Source organism: Camelina sativa, chromosome 5 (genome assembly GCF_000633955.1).
Source record: "Camelina sativa cultivar DH55 chromosome 5, Cs, whole genome shotgun sequence".
Classification (NCBI taxonomy): Eukaryota; Viridiplantae; Streptophyta; class Magnoliopsida; order Brassicales; family Brassicaceae; genus Camelina; species Camelina sativa.
The window spans coordinates 26,116,151-26,132,661 of record NC_025689.1 but is presented as its reverse complement, the minus strand read 5'-3'; the positions used below and the strand labels follow the sequence as shown (position 1 = coordinate 26,132,661).

The 16,511-nt window shown below is 39.2% G+C and overlaps 2 protein-coding genes across 2 annotated transcripts; both read left to right on the top strand.

Annotated features, from left to right (window-relative positions):
* Positions 581–3,427, top strand: LOC104787604. Its single transcript, XM_010513210.2, has 11 exons — positions 581–938; positions 1,034–1,136; positions 1,223–1,248; positions 1,399–1,623; positions 1,722–1,793; positions 1,873–1,965; positions 2,125–2,166; positions 2,261–2,365; positions 2,447–2,612; positions 2,697–2,806; positions 3,076–3,427. The coding sequence occupies exons 1-11, from the start codon at positions 729–731 to the stop codon at positions 3,160–3,162; spliced, it is 1,239 nt and encodes a 412-aa protein (XP_010511512.1). The 5' UTR covers positions 581–728; the 3' UTR covers positions 3,163–3,427.
* LOC104787603 (probable acyl-activating enzyme 12, peroxisomal) lies at positions 4,531–6,782 on the top strand. The gene is made up of 3 exons (XM_010513209.2): positions 4,531–4,801; positions 4,877–5,730; positions 5,937–6,782. The coding sequence occupies exons 1-3, from the start codon at positions 4,604–4,606 to the stop codon at positions 6,640–6,642; spliced, it is 1,758 nt and encodes a 585-aa protein (XP_010511511.1). The 5' UTR covers positions 4,531–4,603; the 3' UTR covers positions 6,643–6,782.

The following is a 16,511-nucleotide window of genomic DNA, read 5'->3' as shown; positions in this document are numbered from 1 at the left end:
ATAAATACAGTTTTTATACTTTTCTAAACCGGAATCTTGTTCTACATTTAATAGTAATGAAGAAGATAGGTCGAAAAATAGCTTGACGGTAAATCGAACTAATTTTTACCATCAGTAAAAATGAACATAATCTTCTTTAGTCCTTACTAATACCTCGTTCTTTTTGCTTTTTTTTTTTTTAAATGTAATTTTAAATTTTGACATTTTATTCTTTTAGAGTTTGTAAACTCTATATGATAATGGGCAAGTGAGTAAGTGGTTTATTCGCATGACTTAGCAATCTTGACACCTAAGTTTTTCTATATGTTTGAACTTTGAACTTTCATAAGAGAAAGCTCCATATAGTCATCATAACTATGTAGAATGTAAAAGTGTACTGGTCTTTCTAATAAAATAGTGGTTGCATATACATTTACTCTTAAATAAGAAAGTTCAGTGAGGCAAATATTCCATCTGAATTTGACAATTGTTTAAAAACCAAACAAAAAACAAAAATTACATTCCAATAGAATTGCTAGCATATATTAAAAAAAAAGTATATCATTCCAAAAGAAAACAATAGCCATAAAATATTTCTCTCTCTCTCTCTCTCTCTCTCTCTCTCTCTCTCTCTCTCTCTCTCTCTCTCTTGAAACATTACAGATATTTGTAGTGTGAATTCAAGGAGAGCCAATCTAAATTCATAAAGGGTTTAGTTGATTTTATCTTCAACACCATTAACAGTGGTAATGTCTTCATTGTCTCATGGTTCCTGGCCTCTAGTACTGTTTTTAGTATTGTGGTGCATGGTAGCTAGAGAATCAAACGGAGCTTCCAATAATGTAAAGGTTGGAAGCATTTCAAAGGTGGAAGATGCTGAAAATTTTCATATCTATTATGGACAAACCTTTAAAGTGATCAAGAACGCCATTGATGGCAAGAGCTATCTCCTTATTCAGGTCCTTGCTTCTTATCATTAACTTGTCTTTTTCTTTTCTTTTGCTTCCAAATGTATGGTATGGTCCGTGTCTGAAAATTTAAGGATAATATGTAGAACTCTTCTAGAATGGCGGTTCGAACAAAGTATTGTACTTCCAGGATTAAGTCATATGTGATTCCACTAATCAACTACTCAGTAGACACTCAATCTCCTCAAGGTATGCTCTGTTTTTCCCCTGTTTTTTTTTCTTTATTTGAAGAGACTTTGTTTTTGAGATTTCTCTTTTTTTGTTTTCTTATTCAGGAGGCATTCCGGTTTCCTTCTTCGAGGTAAACACTCCTTTCTAGCTAATTTCAAGATTCTGATTTGTGCATTTTTGCCTCTAGAAACATAGGATCTACATATTGGTTGGCACTAGTGTAAGCAATTCTTTAGGATCACGCACTAGAACGACAAAGTTTATGCTTTCACATATGCAGCTACTCGGATTACTTGGAAGCTTGAAGGGAATAACATCGGAAGCGGTAGCTTCACCGTGTGTTCTGAAACTCTTTGAGGCAGGGGAAGTAGTTAAGCTTGACAAAGGTGAACAACAAGGGCAGGTGTTATCTCAGTTCGCAGCGCATTTCATCAGCGACACTGACCAACCTCAGACTTGCAATTTTGCAAATTTTTTCCCACTCAGTGAAGGCACACCTCTTCAGGTATCAAATTATAATCTCTACGTAGATTATTCCCAACCAATGAACAATTCTTTCACATATTGATCTGAGGTTATGCTGTTTTTTAAATCTTGAATAAGCGAGCGGAGTGGATCAAATTCCTTGGAGCTTTTACCAATCTTGAAACTAAAGCCAATCAAGTGTATGATGCGGTAAGTGACAATACATTCTTAAAAATCTGTCTACAAGGCTATTCATGCTGTCTATAAAGTATGTTATGAAACCTTGTAGGTTAAAGCTAGCTATACTTGCTTGTCTCAAATGGCTGCCAACAAAACAAAATCATTCAAGCCAATTGTAGCCTGGATGGGATATGATCAAAGTGTAAGAATTTTTTCTTCTTCTTTCTTTATTTTTATTATTTTTTTAATCAGGGCCATCTCAAACATTTTTTTTACAGTTTTTGTTTCTTATAATTCAAAATTGAATGTGTCTATATGGTTTAAAACTCACTGCGTGTAACTTTTTTTTTTTATCTTTAAGGGATGCATGTGGAGTTTCACTAAGGAATCACACAAGCTAAAGGTACGCATTAATGCAACTTTTGGAACTTCTAATTATTACTTAAAATGTCTGGAAACATCTTTGGAATTGAACATGATGCTTTCAAACACAACAGTTTATAGAAGATGCGGGTGGAGAAAATATCGACAAATCTATAAACAAGGTGTCTTACAATGTCACAGATCCTGATGATTTGGAAGCACTCCACGCCATTTTATGCGTAAGCGGGTCACACTTGTTTTGCTTTCATCTTTTGATGACCAAAAAACTTATCTGCTTCTACAAATTTGAATTTTATTAGACTGTGGATGCGGTGATCGATGAAACGTTATCGTCAGACCCTCAGAATTACACACAGACAACGTTCTTGGGGAACATAAACGTGGATGATAACTCTTGTTTTGCGTTTCTTGCGAACCAGAGCATATGGAGATATGACAAAAGGGTCAGAAACGGAACAACTCTAGGTAAGAGATCGAAAGCGTCTTCTAAATTGTTTATACCTGTTGAGTTCAGCTAAAAATCGTGTTTTGGAATTTGAAAATGATTAGACTGGTACGACGGAGCGATCTCACAACCAAATCTAGTACTGGCTGACCTTGTGGAAGCCTTGTTTCCAACGGGAAACTATACAACTTCGTACTTCAGAAACATAGCTAAGGTAACAAAATCTAACCTAATATTTTAATATTAGTATATTACAAAACAATTTAAATCTCTTCTTCTCTAAGGTAACAAAATTATTTTCTTTTGATTTTGTTTTTATAAACTTTATTCCTTAGTTTGGTTAACTAAACTACAAGCCCAGCCAGATTGGTCAATAACACAATCCACATACAGTATTCATAACTCTCAACTTGAGAGTCTCAAGAACATATATATCATTATCATTGGTTTCTAAGTTGCAAATATTTTTTTTTAACATGGCAGGGTGAAGGAGTCATAAACATTAGTCCGGAAATGTGTGATAGAGACGCATCATTGCCGTTAGTTCCTACAGTCCCAGCTTGTGGATGATGTTTTTATTGCATTGTACAAGAAACGTCAAACTTATTATTTGACAATGATAGTTGTTAGAGATTTTGATTTTGTCCAAGATTATTAGGGAAATATGCATTGGACTAAATGGCACGTTGGTCTAGTTATGTTGGGAAGCCTTATTTGCTTAGTTCATTTGGTACGGTTCTTTTGTTTGTTCGGATTGCAAAAATTCACTGGATTGAAAACTATGGTTCGGTTCGGTTTTGTTATGGAATCCAAACAAAATAGAATTGACCAGACCTTTGTTCAGTTCGGAAATTTATTTTTGGTTTTAATGCTAAACATATGGCAAACAACTAAACCTAAATGTATTACATTCTCCATTTGATGAGCAATTATACTAAATAGTAGATACATATTTAAACCAAAATATTATATTTAACATAACTTATGATCTGGGAATTGGAAATATTTAAGGATTTAATTCTCCAGTGGTTTTCTTGTTAAGAGAGATGGATGGGAACTGTATGAGAGAGAAGGTGGTTAACTAAAACTTAGCTTTAGACAGCGTAGCACAGTTTTACTTGAAAAAGTGATTAGTCGATCACTTTATTCTCAAGTGGATTATTTTAGTGGTCAAGTGGACATCATCTAGTATTTTTTCACTGGTCGGTGCTTCTGGAGAGTTTGTGTGTTTAGCATAGAAAATGATCGGACGATCAGTGTAAAATGTTTGTCGTTGATCACCTCTTGGGTCAGTCCTTAAGATGTTATGTCGGTCACCTCATTTCTTCCCGAAATCTCGTTGCACTTCATCCACGCATCATAATAATATAAGCTCATTAATTTAGCTGTCCAAATTTCAATGATACTGTAGACGTCTCTTTCTATGATCTAATTGTCATCGTTTTCCTTATTTTGTATCCAAATGATATCTTTGGAATTCAACTAAAGAAGATAAAAATACCCAAAAACACACAAAAAAATGAAACACCAGGACTTAAAAACCATATAAAAAACGAATCAACAGAACAAAAGTTACAATTAAGGGAAACATCAGATCATCTGGATTAAAAATGACGAAGTTAATATAAATTTTTATATTCAATTTATTGAGTTACGATAGATCATAGATTCATATAACTATTTGGCTCAACACTGTAGGTCAGTAGCACAGGGAAAACGTGGCAGGGGATATATCAATCAATTCGAACTCTATTGACCACATAAAAATGAAAATAATTGCATTCCATAATTGGTAAGGATAAAAGTAATATGTTGATAAGGAGAAGGTCACTTCAGTCTTGAAATAATTTTCTTGCAATAATTGCCATGATTGAGCGATCGGATTATTTTGATTTCCCAAATTTAGCCATGTTTTATACCTGCATTTCTCATAATTTCTCTATATATAGAGTCAATTTACATATCACTCTTCGCTCACCCAAACATTCATAACACACTAAAAAAGAAGAAGATGGAGAATTTGGCGTTGTGTGAAGCAAACAATGTTCCTCTAACGCCCATAACATTCTTGAAAAGAGCTGCAGAGTGTTATCCTAATCGAACTTCGATAATCGACGGAGAAACTCGTTTCACTTGGCCTCAGACCTATGACCGTTGCTGCCGTCTAGCCGCTTCTCTCATATCTCTTAACATTGCCAAGAACGATGTGGTAATATGTCAAACTCTCTCTTACTCTCTCATTCATATATATAAATGTGGTATGTGATTGCAAATGTGTGTTTAGGTATCCGTTGTGGCTCCAAACATAACGGCAATGTATGAGATGTACTTCGCCGTTCCCATGGCTAGAGCTGTTCTCAACCCTATCAACACTCGTCTAGACGCAACATCCATTGCCGCAATCCTCCGACACGCCACACCCAAGATCATATTCATTGATCGCAATTTTGAGCCCTTAGCCCGAGAAACCCTCCGTCTACTATCATCTGACGACTCACACCTGAACCTGCTGGTCATTTTTATTGACGACATCAATTTCCCTAAGAGGGTTTCATCCGAGGATTTAGACTATGAGGGTCTCATCCAGAGGGGAGAGCCTACGCCGTCGTTGGTCGCACATATGCTCCGTATTGAAGACGAACAGGATCCGATCTCGTTGAACTACACGTCAGGTACCACGTCGGACCCAAAAGGTGTGGTGAGTACCCACCGAGGAGCATATTTGAGCTCATTAAGCGCGATTATTGGTTGGGAAATGGGGATCTCCCCTGTCTACCTTTGGACTCTCCCTATGTTTCATTGCAATGGATGGACGTTACCATGGGCAATGGCGGCACGTGGGGGAACTAATGTGTGTATGAGGCTTGTGACTGCCCTGGAGATCTATAAGAATATAAATAGGCATAGTGTGACGCATATGTGTTGTGTTCCTACCGTTTTCAACATTCTCCTGCAAGGTAATAGGCTTGACCTGTCACGTAGGTCTAGGCCGGTCCATGTGTTGACGGGGGGTTCACCACCACCCGCTGCTCTTCTTAAGAAAGTTCAGCGGTTGGGGTTTCAAGTGATGCATGCCTATGGGCTTACGGAAGCCACTGGTCCAGTTCTCTTTTGTGAGTGGCAAGACGAGTGGAACAGGTAATCATCATTGATACAATTTTAAACTTGTACACAAAATATTAGCTTTCACGTTTCATTAACATTTACCAAAAACAATAGTTTACTAATCTAAAAGGATAATGTTTTGTCAAAAAAAAAAAAAAAATAGTAGTGATGAGCTTTTTTAACTTACAACCATGTTCGATATTATTAAGTTATTAATATGACAGCCTAAATTGAAACAGATTACCAGATAATCAACAGATGGAGCTGAAAGCAAGGCAAGGGTTAGGCATTTTAGGCCTAGCAGAAGTAGACGTGAAGAACAACGAAACTCAAGAGAGTGTCCCACGCGATGGGAAAACGATGGGAGAAATTGTCATGAAAGGAAGCAGCATAATGAAAGGATATCTAAATAATCCCAAAGGTACAGTAGAAGCGTTCAAACACGGATGGCTCAACACTGGAGACATAGGTGTGGTTCATCCTGACGGACACATCGAGATCAAAGATCGGTTGAAAGATATTATAATCTCGGGAGGAGAGAATATCAGCAGTGTTGAAGTCGAGAATGTTCTTTACAAGCACCCAAAGGTGCTTGAGGCTGCCGTTGTGGCCATGCCTCACCCTGGTTGGGGTGAAACCCCATGTGCATTCGTTGTTCTACAAAAGGGTGAATCTGACAATGAAGATCGTGATGATAAATTTGTGACCAGAGAGAAAGATTTGATTAAGTATTGCCGTGAGAATTTGCCACATTTTATGTGTCCGAGAAAGGTGGTGTTCTTGGAAGACCTGCCCAAAAACGGGAATGGAAAGATCCTTAAGCTTAAGCTACGAGACATCGCTAAAGGTTTGGTTAATGATCAGGATGAGGTCAATGTTAGATCTAAAATAGTTCAACTGCGTGAAGATAAACTTCGGGTCGATCACTTTACTTCTCGACTTTGAGTTTGTGAATCTACATGTTCTAAATGTGTATTGTCGTCAATTATGTAACGATAAATGGTTTTAAATTATCCACTGATGGACAACTAAAGATAGACCATAATAACGATTATGTAGTTAATTATTAACTGACGCTTAAACTATATAATTTGTTACCATCTTCTGATAAACTCAACGACATTTTTTTAAAACTAAAATATCGGTTAGTTTAGAACCAAATGAGGGGATAAGAGTTTACTAGTTTAGTTTACAGTTGAACTAACAAAATTCAATGTTTTACCAAACAGAACAATCGACCCAAGAGTTTGAACTACGAGGATATTATATAATTTATAAAATTTGTAATAACTTATTAATTTAATTGACATTCTCAAAATTACATATTACAACGTTTCAAATATAAGTTTACGTTTTTTTCTAAACATTTTTTAATATCAATCACTTTAGAGGTCAAGTGGACATGCCGGTCCGTTTCACTTTTCGCCTCTTCTGGACAGTTTGTGTGTTCTTCATAAAAATTGATCGATTGGTCAAAGATGTTTAGTCGGTCAACATTTATTTTGTCAAAACTTCATTCGCATCTGAATATAATCACAAGTTCATTTATTTTGTCTTTACCTTTACAAAATATTATATAATTAATCAAATTAACGAAACATACAAATATTATTTCTATTCAGTTTTATTGACTAGTAGACGATACAACTATTTGGCTCAACTATAAAACTCAAGGATTTAAAGAACACTAGAGTTGCAGTCGGTGATATCCAGTCTCACAAATTTCTGGATCTCTGTGTTTAGGCTACCTAGTGTGTGTGTCCAAGAGATTGAACACATTTGCTCTGCGTTTCTTTGGTCAGGTCCGGAGCTCAGTACCAAGAAAAGTAAAGTTGCATGGAACGATGTCTGCTTACCCAAATCAGAGGGTGGTCTAGGTTTGCGGTCATTAGCAGAGGCAAATAAGGTGAGCTGTTTCAAACTTATCTGGCGGCTTGTTTCTTGTAACACATCTTTATGGGTTAACTGGGTGAAGCGTGAACTGCTCCGCTCTGCTTCTTTTTGGTCGATCCCTGCTAACACCACTCAGGGTAGTTGGATGTGGAGGAAACTTTTGAAGTTTAGACCTCAAGCTAAGCTTTTTTCCTCTGTGGTTGTTCATAATGGTCAGCAAACGTCTTTCTGGTATGATCACTGGTGTCCGCTGGGAAGGTTATTTGACGTTTTGGGCAATCGGGGTTTCATCTCTCTTGGTATTCCTGCCGCCGCCACGGTAGCCTCAGTCCTTGCGTCTCATCGTAGACGCACTCATCGTGATCAGTTTCTAAATGCTATTGAATCCGAGATTGACAAACTTCGCACTAGCAACACATCGCGAGCTTCCCCTCTGGCCATGGATGTCGCCTTATGGCGCCACTCCTCCGGTAAGCTCCTCCCTCGATTTTCATCCTCCGACACATGGTTGCAGATCCGTCAACCAAAGCCACAGGAACTCCTGAAACACGCTGTTCAACAATCTCATAAACGCTGCTAGGGCGTTAGTCAACCCAAAAGGCATCAGCACAAACTCATATTGCTCATACCTCGTCCTAAGAGCAGTAATCCTCACATCTACCTCATCTATCGAAATCTGATGATAAACCGACACTAGATCAACCTTGGAAAACCAAGTAGCACCTCTCAACTGATTCAACAACTCATCGATCATGGGAAGAGGGTACTTGTTCTTCACAGTGACCCGGTTCAAACCCCGATAATCAATACACAAGCGGAGACTCCCGTCCTTTTTCTCAATGAATAACACCGGTGCCCCCCACGGTGATACACTAGGACGAATGAAACCCTTGTTTAACAAACCCTCCAACTGCTTTTTTAGCTCTGCCATCTCTGGTGGAACCATCCTGTCAGGAGCCTTGGATAACGACGTCATCCCTGGCTCCATTTCAATCGTGAAAGGATCAGACTGAGATGGTGGTAACCGTTGCAATAACTGGAACACATCCTCAAACTCCTCAACAATAGAAATACCGCTAATCGTAGACTGTCCCAATGTCTCTAGCATCAAAATCGTGACCAAATAAGCCTCTCGTCCCATCTCGATCGTCTTCCCAGCCTGCATAGCCGAGATCACGAGACTACCTAAAGTTGGTCTAACTCCCTTAAAAACCAACTTCCCTCCTGGATACTCAAACTCCACCCTACCCTGATGACAATACAGATGAACCATATGACGGTGTAACAAATCCATCTCCAAGATAACATCATACAACTCTATCGGGCTGATAAGAAAATCCGCTGGCCAGGACTCTGCTGCGATCTGAATATCAACTCCTCTTGTCTGTCCAATGACCCTCGAAAAATTGCCTCCCGCAACTCAAACAAATCTAGCTTGCTCTCCGAGATCTCCTCTAATATTAGCACCCTCTGCGCACTCCGGGGTAATGAAGCTTTGAGTTGCTCCAGAATCAAACATAACGTGGGACCTAAACCCGCCCACCAACAAGGTCCTTACACAAATCTCATGCACTAAGAACCCTAACACTTATCACAGGCAGTTTATAAAAATCTGAAACTACTAAAATTAACAAAGCTTGTTTCAAGAAATTATACCTGTGATCGCCCCGGCACTGGTTCCACTAGTCTCCACAGTCATGTACACCTGTGGCATGTGCTCAATCCGTGCCACCTGCTGCACTCCTGGTTGCACTACATACTGTACCGCTGCCACTGCAATCTGCTACAACTTGGGACACTTGGACTTGATGTCCTCAGGCTCCCTGCAAGATAGCATACACAAACCACTAACTGTGCCGCCACCAGAGCACTCCTCTGGGTACAGCTAGGGCCCTTGTGGTCCATACTACCACATCCAAAACACCATGTACCACTCGGATTTGCGTAGTCTCCACTTTCTCTTGGTTCTCTGCAGGCTTGCCGCCCTTGCCAGAACCTCCAGGATGCTGAGTTTTCCTAGGCTGAACCGCTGGACTAACCATCATAGAATGTGCCCGGATATCCTCCTTAGTCTCTGCCATAGTGTCAACCAGCTCTGCACACTTAGCATAGCCCCGCCCTCAATAGAGAACCGTCAAATCATCACAAAGAGCCCTCATAAACCTCTGAGCCTCCTCGGACTCCATCGTCCGCCCCCATATATCAGAAGTCGATTGAACTCCACGTCCAGCTCCCCCAGTGACAGAGTCCCTGAGATAACCGTAGGAACTGCATCTCCAACCGGTCTAATGCCTCTGCACCCTCCTAGCAGCCACTAACTTTCATCATAAGTGAGCATCACCAATTAGGTTGTGGACCTCTATGTCCATTCAAAGCTCCTGAGGACATCTGAGAGACTAGAAGTTATGTTCCACTCTCGCCGTCCACGCATCTGCAACAGTAGGCTCAGTACCACCAGAAAACCGCTCAGTACCGATGTTGTGGGCTGCAATGGCGGTTGCACAGAGGTCCTTGGCTGAAGGATGGTGGTGCGAGATTTGAGGATTTGGTAGATTTGCCTAGGGGTGATGAGTCAAGTGGTTTGAGATGGCGGCTCGCAAAGCGTTCAACGCGGTGAATCAGAATATACGGATGTATGGTACTTGTTTGTTTAATTACGCTTGTATAGATGATTCGCTGTTAAGAATTGTTGAGCGGAAGGCTACCGTAGGTTAAGCTGTCTTGATGAAATCTTCATTAAAAAGCAAGTTTTCATTTGCTTTGTTATGTGCGTTGTGTTGTGGATCTGTGTTCCATTAAGGAATAGTATGTGGTCGGAGAACCACAATCGAGTAGGTCAGAAATTCGTATACGAATCAGGAGGGGGTCTGAGGGCGAGGCTGATGTGGTATCGGTGTAGCCAGTGTGGCTGGAGGCCTAGTAGATGTTGTACGTGTGGCAGCAAGTTTTAGCTCAGACCCGAAATTATCGTATTGCGAATCTGTTAACCAGACTATTAGAGTAGTTGTCAGAGAGGACACTAGTGTTGAAAGTGCATCCGAGGGTTGCGATTGCAGATGATTGGTATGAGATGATTCTCGGGTGGTGCCAAGTTTCATGAGACATATGAGTGGAGATTGAAAATAGGGTGGATGTTATCGTTCCACGTTGGTGTCCTAGTTAGATGCTAGAATGTTTTTGCAATCCACTGTCTAGAGCATGTGGAGTGGTGTTGCAGTTAGGAGCGTACACACAGTTTTGGCCTGGGAAAGACTTTTGTGGTAGAGTGTGACTCCGATTTTTTTTGCCTTAGGAGGCGGTAGGCCTGTTAAAAGAGAGGTTTTGAAGTTGTCTCAAGGGAACTGGATGTTCAAAGATAAGAAGAAAAGTAAATTGTCTTCTTTGTGTGTTGATCTTGCCGGAAAGGGTGAAGATGCCAAGGTGCGGATGTTTACGAGAAATTTTCAGAGTAGTTGAAACTAATCGTCGCAGTGATAGAGGTTGAGTTCATTGCGGCTGGACTGTGCTGCTAGATTCGAGGACGAATCCTTGTTAGTGGGGGAGAATTGTAACGCCCGTGTTTCGATAAAATAAGATATTTGTGTTTATGTCGGGAATTGGAGTGAAACCGGTTTAATTTTAGTGGGTTTATTTAGTTGGTCGAATTATTAATTAAACGAGGAATGGTTTAATTAATTCTTGGTTTAGCTAAATTATGATTTAATCGAATTAAACTAAAGAAAACCCTATCATTCCCTTTACAAACACTCGACGCCTCTTGGTTTATCTTCACGGGGGTGGAGGGTTGTCGTGACGATAGAGATGAAAGGGGAGATGGGTCGTGAGAGGAGTACAGGCCGAGGTGGTGTTGGCGTGAGAGGAAGAGGAGATCGAGATGTTATGTTGTTGGTGTTGGTTGCCGCCGTTTGTTAGCCACGAGAATCTCGTTGTGTACAACCCGTGCCGTCGCCCGTAACGCCTTCACCCCTTAACTCTCGTTGACTTGTGAGGTTGATGGTCACGTATGAGATGATGATGTCGTATGCTGGGCTAATTATTGAACCAGAGTGTAGACTAATTGAACCAAAGGATCATGTGTTTTTATTTTAGTCCATAAACCGTAGCGTAATAGATGGTCACGTGAAGATGATCGTATTGTCTTAGTTGCGTGAATTGTTTACTGGTTTAAACATTAGTGATATGTTCACATTAAACCCTAGAGCTACTCTCTCAAATTAAGAGATCAATGCAGTACTTAGGGGTCAAATTCAACAAGAACTCAAGACTACACAATAAATTATAGAGTTTTATGATTACGCTAAACAAATTGATTTGAATTAAAATAAAAGCAATGCAAAATCTTAAAATAAAACTGTTATAAATTCAGGAGATCAAAAAGCTAGGTCTAAGGAATTTTTCAGGAGATTACAAATTATTAAATCAATAAATAAATAGGATTCAAACAATTAAGAACAGATCTAGAACTCTAAACACTTTTTGTAAAATAAATCAGTTCTCACTGCAAATATTATCTAAATTTAAAACTAGAAAATCCAAATTTCTTTGTAAAATTCTAGGTTAAAAATCAGCTTTAAAAACAGGTTTAGAATGTTCATAAAATTATTAAATCAAATCTCTTTGCAAGAAATAATTTTGCTCATCAAAAGGTTTTATCAGGAAAATCAATTATATTCTCATATCAATTTATTTTCCTAGGTTATTAATTCTAGATGGCCAATTAAGGATTATTATGAAGAACAACCTATGATGAAGATCTAGCAAGATAATGAATCCTAAATAAACAGAACTAATAATTCATAAAATCCCTATGAAAAACCCTGAATATAACAAGCAAACTAACATATTCAATGAAGAACAAAACATAATTCTGAATAATAAGCAATATATATTAAAAGAGTAAGAAGGAGTTTAGAAATTCTTCTCTCAAAGAGTTCAGATCTCTCTCCAATAGCTGTCCAAAAATCTCTCAGGGTTGCAGAAAAAATAAAACTTGATAGAAAACAACTTAAGGATTTGTAAAATCTAAAAATACTATTTATATGTCCTAAAAAACGTCAGGGACTTGTGTTGCATATATGGAAAACTTCAGGCAACTTTTGTAAAACATCCAATTTTGAAGTCTTGTGTCGGATCAGCTTGGTGTCAACCGATGCTCCTTTGGTGTCGGTCGACGCTCTTCATAGGATTAGACTCCAAATTGGTTTCCTCCGGTTAAATGCTCCATAATCATCCAAATTGTTCCATTTCGCTCCTTTCATGCCAAAATCCTATAAAACCTGTAAAGACTCAAAAACATCCTAGAAAACAAATCAAAAGACACTAAAAGACTCTTTATATCATGGTTAAAAACCACAAAAACCATGATATATCAACTCCCCCAGACTTAGCCTTTGCTTGCCCTCAAGCAAAACATAAGCTTAGACATGTGAAAGAGGTTTGAAAACAGGGAACTCACTCAACTGCATGATGATTCTTATTCGCACTCTTCATTTACCTGACTCAAGAACTTACTTCTTATACTTAACCATGATAAGCATCAACATTCCTTACTCAAATCCCATAATCCTTTGGAATCTCTGAAATCTCCATTATCATCTCTTTAAATAAATTAAAGCAAATATAGGCGAGTTCTTACCTTGGGTGTATCGGTCAGTGGCATATGGACTCTCTTCAGGCCAAGACATTCTTCATATATCTCCTTTCCTCTCCCTTTTCTCACTTCCAATTTTTCTCTTTTAAAAAAAAAAGTCAAAGGTGTAAGCGAATACCGGGGGTCATTGGTAATTTACTTATCCCTCGCTTCCAAGATTTGTGTGATCATTTGACTCAAGAGTAGAATAATGAGGTCACAGGTAATTTACCTACCTCTCTAAACTGATCAAAATCATCTCATCTTTTATCCTTTTTTTTGTTTTTCTGATCTTTTTTTTTTAAAGCACTAAAGGGAAGAGAAAGGGGAGACAGACTTTAAAAAATTGCACTGTCTTGTATGGTCCGGAGAAGAAGTCTAGTCCTCTGATTTCCAACCCCAAAGTAAGAGATTAAGTCCGGTAAAAAATCCTGATAAAGGTTGAGACAACGTTAGATCAATCAGATATCCATTGAATAAGGGCTTTCAGGATTGTTGATAAGGCTCATAGTCTTTCTAAGCTTCAGTTCTGAGATCAAGCATAAACAAATAATCATTAGAGTGTTAGCCAAATAAGAGAAATCATTAATCAAGATCATAATTCCCAAAGCCAAAAAGAAAAATTTTGAAAAATTTGACTCAAACTTTATGGTTTTGACTGACGCAACTGAAACTCAAAAATAATAACATAGTTAGTAGATAACCTCCCCCAGACTTAAACAACACTGTCCCAAGTGTTATCAAGTAAGAGGAAAGCAAAAAGAAAAATAAGCAAAAATGAATGAGTAGGGAAAGTATGAACCAAAATCGGATTAACTCATCTATAATGGTGGTGTCGATCGACACTCCTAGTGGCATCGATCGACACTCTCTGCGCCTGTAGAGTGTTTGCCCAGAAATCCATAGTTAGTTGATGTTAATTTGTGTCCCTCTCAATCCTTGGATGTTAGCACTGCTAATAATCACTCAAACACAATATTAAACGCAACATGATAGATAGAAGTTCATAATTCAAAACTAATTCAAACTGACTCAAAGCAAGAATAAAAATGACTGAAGATGGAAAAGAAAAACCTATGAGTGGGTTGCCTCCCACTAAGCGCTTGTTTTCAGTCATTAGCTTGACTGTGCGGGAGCTCAGGCATCCGGTGGATCAGAACATGGCAGTGAATGCTTTTGAGAGGAATGTCTCATCATCCAAGGTGGTGTATAAGCTTTAGGGGCATGAGGTCTGCCAAGGATGTGAGGAACAGGACCAGGGCGGGACTTAGGTATGGGAGGGTTTCTCTTATGTCCTGCAAAACCATCAACAGAAGAAACAAGCACTCTACGATAATCTCGTGGCTTGGTTAACTGTAAAACAATCTTTGTACCTTTGAAATTCTTGTTAATGATTTGAGGAAGTTTAGGAGAAGGAGATGCATACCTTGGCCTTACCTGAGGACTCTGGAGTGTGTAGTGGGGGACTTTCTGTTTGGGAACAGGTTTCTGACTTGGAGCATCAGTCTTGTAGCTGTTCTGTCTCGGTCGTGGAGGAGTGTCGACCGATGCTGATGGTGTATCGATCGACACTAAGCCTGTTGCTCGTGTAGCAGAAACTTTTTCAACAGAAAAAGTCTGTCCATCAATGGTAGGAGCTCACCTCAGCTTATCCATCTCAAAATTCATACTCAAACCATCCACATTTAGTGCTATGTGACCGTTCTTCACATCAATGATGGCACCAGCTGTAGCCAAGAAAGATCTTCCTAAGATGAGAGGATCTTTAGGCTCTGTATCATACTTCAGCACCACAAAGTCAGTGGGAATCATAAAGTTTCCAACCTTAACTGGAATATTCTCTAAAACACCTTCAGGAATTCTGCGGGATCGATCAGCTAGGATTAGAGAAATCAGAGTTGGCTTGAATTCTGTCATCCCAAGTCTCACAGCAACAGAATGTGGCATCAAGTTGATACTAGAGCCAAGATTGCAAAGAGAGTGAGCAAATATTCCTGCTGAGATTGAGCAATCAAGTACAAAGCTTCCAGGATCTGGTAACTTCTCTGCAGTCCTACATTGAATGATTGCACTAACTTCCTTAGAGACAACCACCTCCTGCTTCTTTTCCTTCTTCCTCTGTGGAGGCTGGTTTAACAGAATCGCACTGACATCCTTAGTAAGCAGTGCTCCTTCCTCAGGGCTCAAACCGTTTGATACCATTCTCTTGACATAGCGCCTAAGTGGTGGTGAAAGCTTTACTGCATCAATCAAAGGCATCTCAATCATCACCTTGTCCACCATAGCCTTGCATCTAGCTTCCTCAAGCTCCTGTTTGGATCTCCTAGGCTTAGGAAAATGCACCTTTGGTTTGTACACTCTCTCAGCAGCTGGAATCAAAGATTTTGCAGTTTCTGGTTCAGTCTGAGATGAGTGTCGATCGACACCCAGGTGGTGTCGATCGACACCATCATCTGAAACCGAGAGATTTGTCGATTTTTCTCCTTGTTCTGCAGAAGCAATTTTGCCATCATCTTCATCTCTCACTGATATGGCATTGCAGGCATGTCTAGGGTTTGACTCAGTTCTTGCTGGAAGAACACTCTCTTGCCGTTTAACAGACCCAACAGTCTGTGCAACTGATGTTCATATATTTTACCTTGTTTTCCCTTAGTTTATTCACATCTTTTGTATCTTTTGCTATCCATTTTAACCATTATTGCATAGCTTTACACCAATCATGCATTAGAGTTTAGTTGCATTGCATTTGCATCTTTTCATGCATAAACAGGTGATTTTGGAGCTTAAGGAGCATGGAAGCAATGGAGGAGATATGTGAAGCAATCATGTGGAGGAAACAAGGGAGTTAAGGCTGAAGAACCAAGGTCCAGAGTCCAACTCGACCGCACACTCGACCAGACACTCGACCGTGTGCTGAGGAGGACTCGACCGAGTGGAGATTGCACGAGAGAAGCCAGCTCGACCAGCCACTCGACCGAGCACTGGTCGAGTTGACCAAGCCGTTGACTACTTTGACTTTTTGTATTTTTAGGGCTTCCACTCCCCTCCTATGTAAAGCCTTGTACCTGCAGCCACCAAAAGAGTCCAGCTTTTTAGATATTCTCTAAACCTAGTTTTTACCCTTTTGGGAATTATTCTTTTTGCACTTTTATCTTTCTTAGATCTTGTACTTGAAAAAGACTAAATTCCTCAATATTGTTGGTTTCATAACTTTCTTAATATTGAGAATTTGAGTTTGATCCTTTCATCAATATTGAAGATCTTTGTTTCATCTTTCTAATAATGCAAGTTT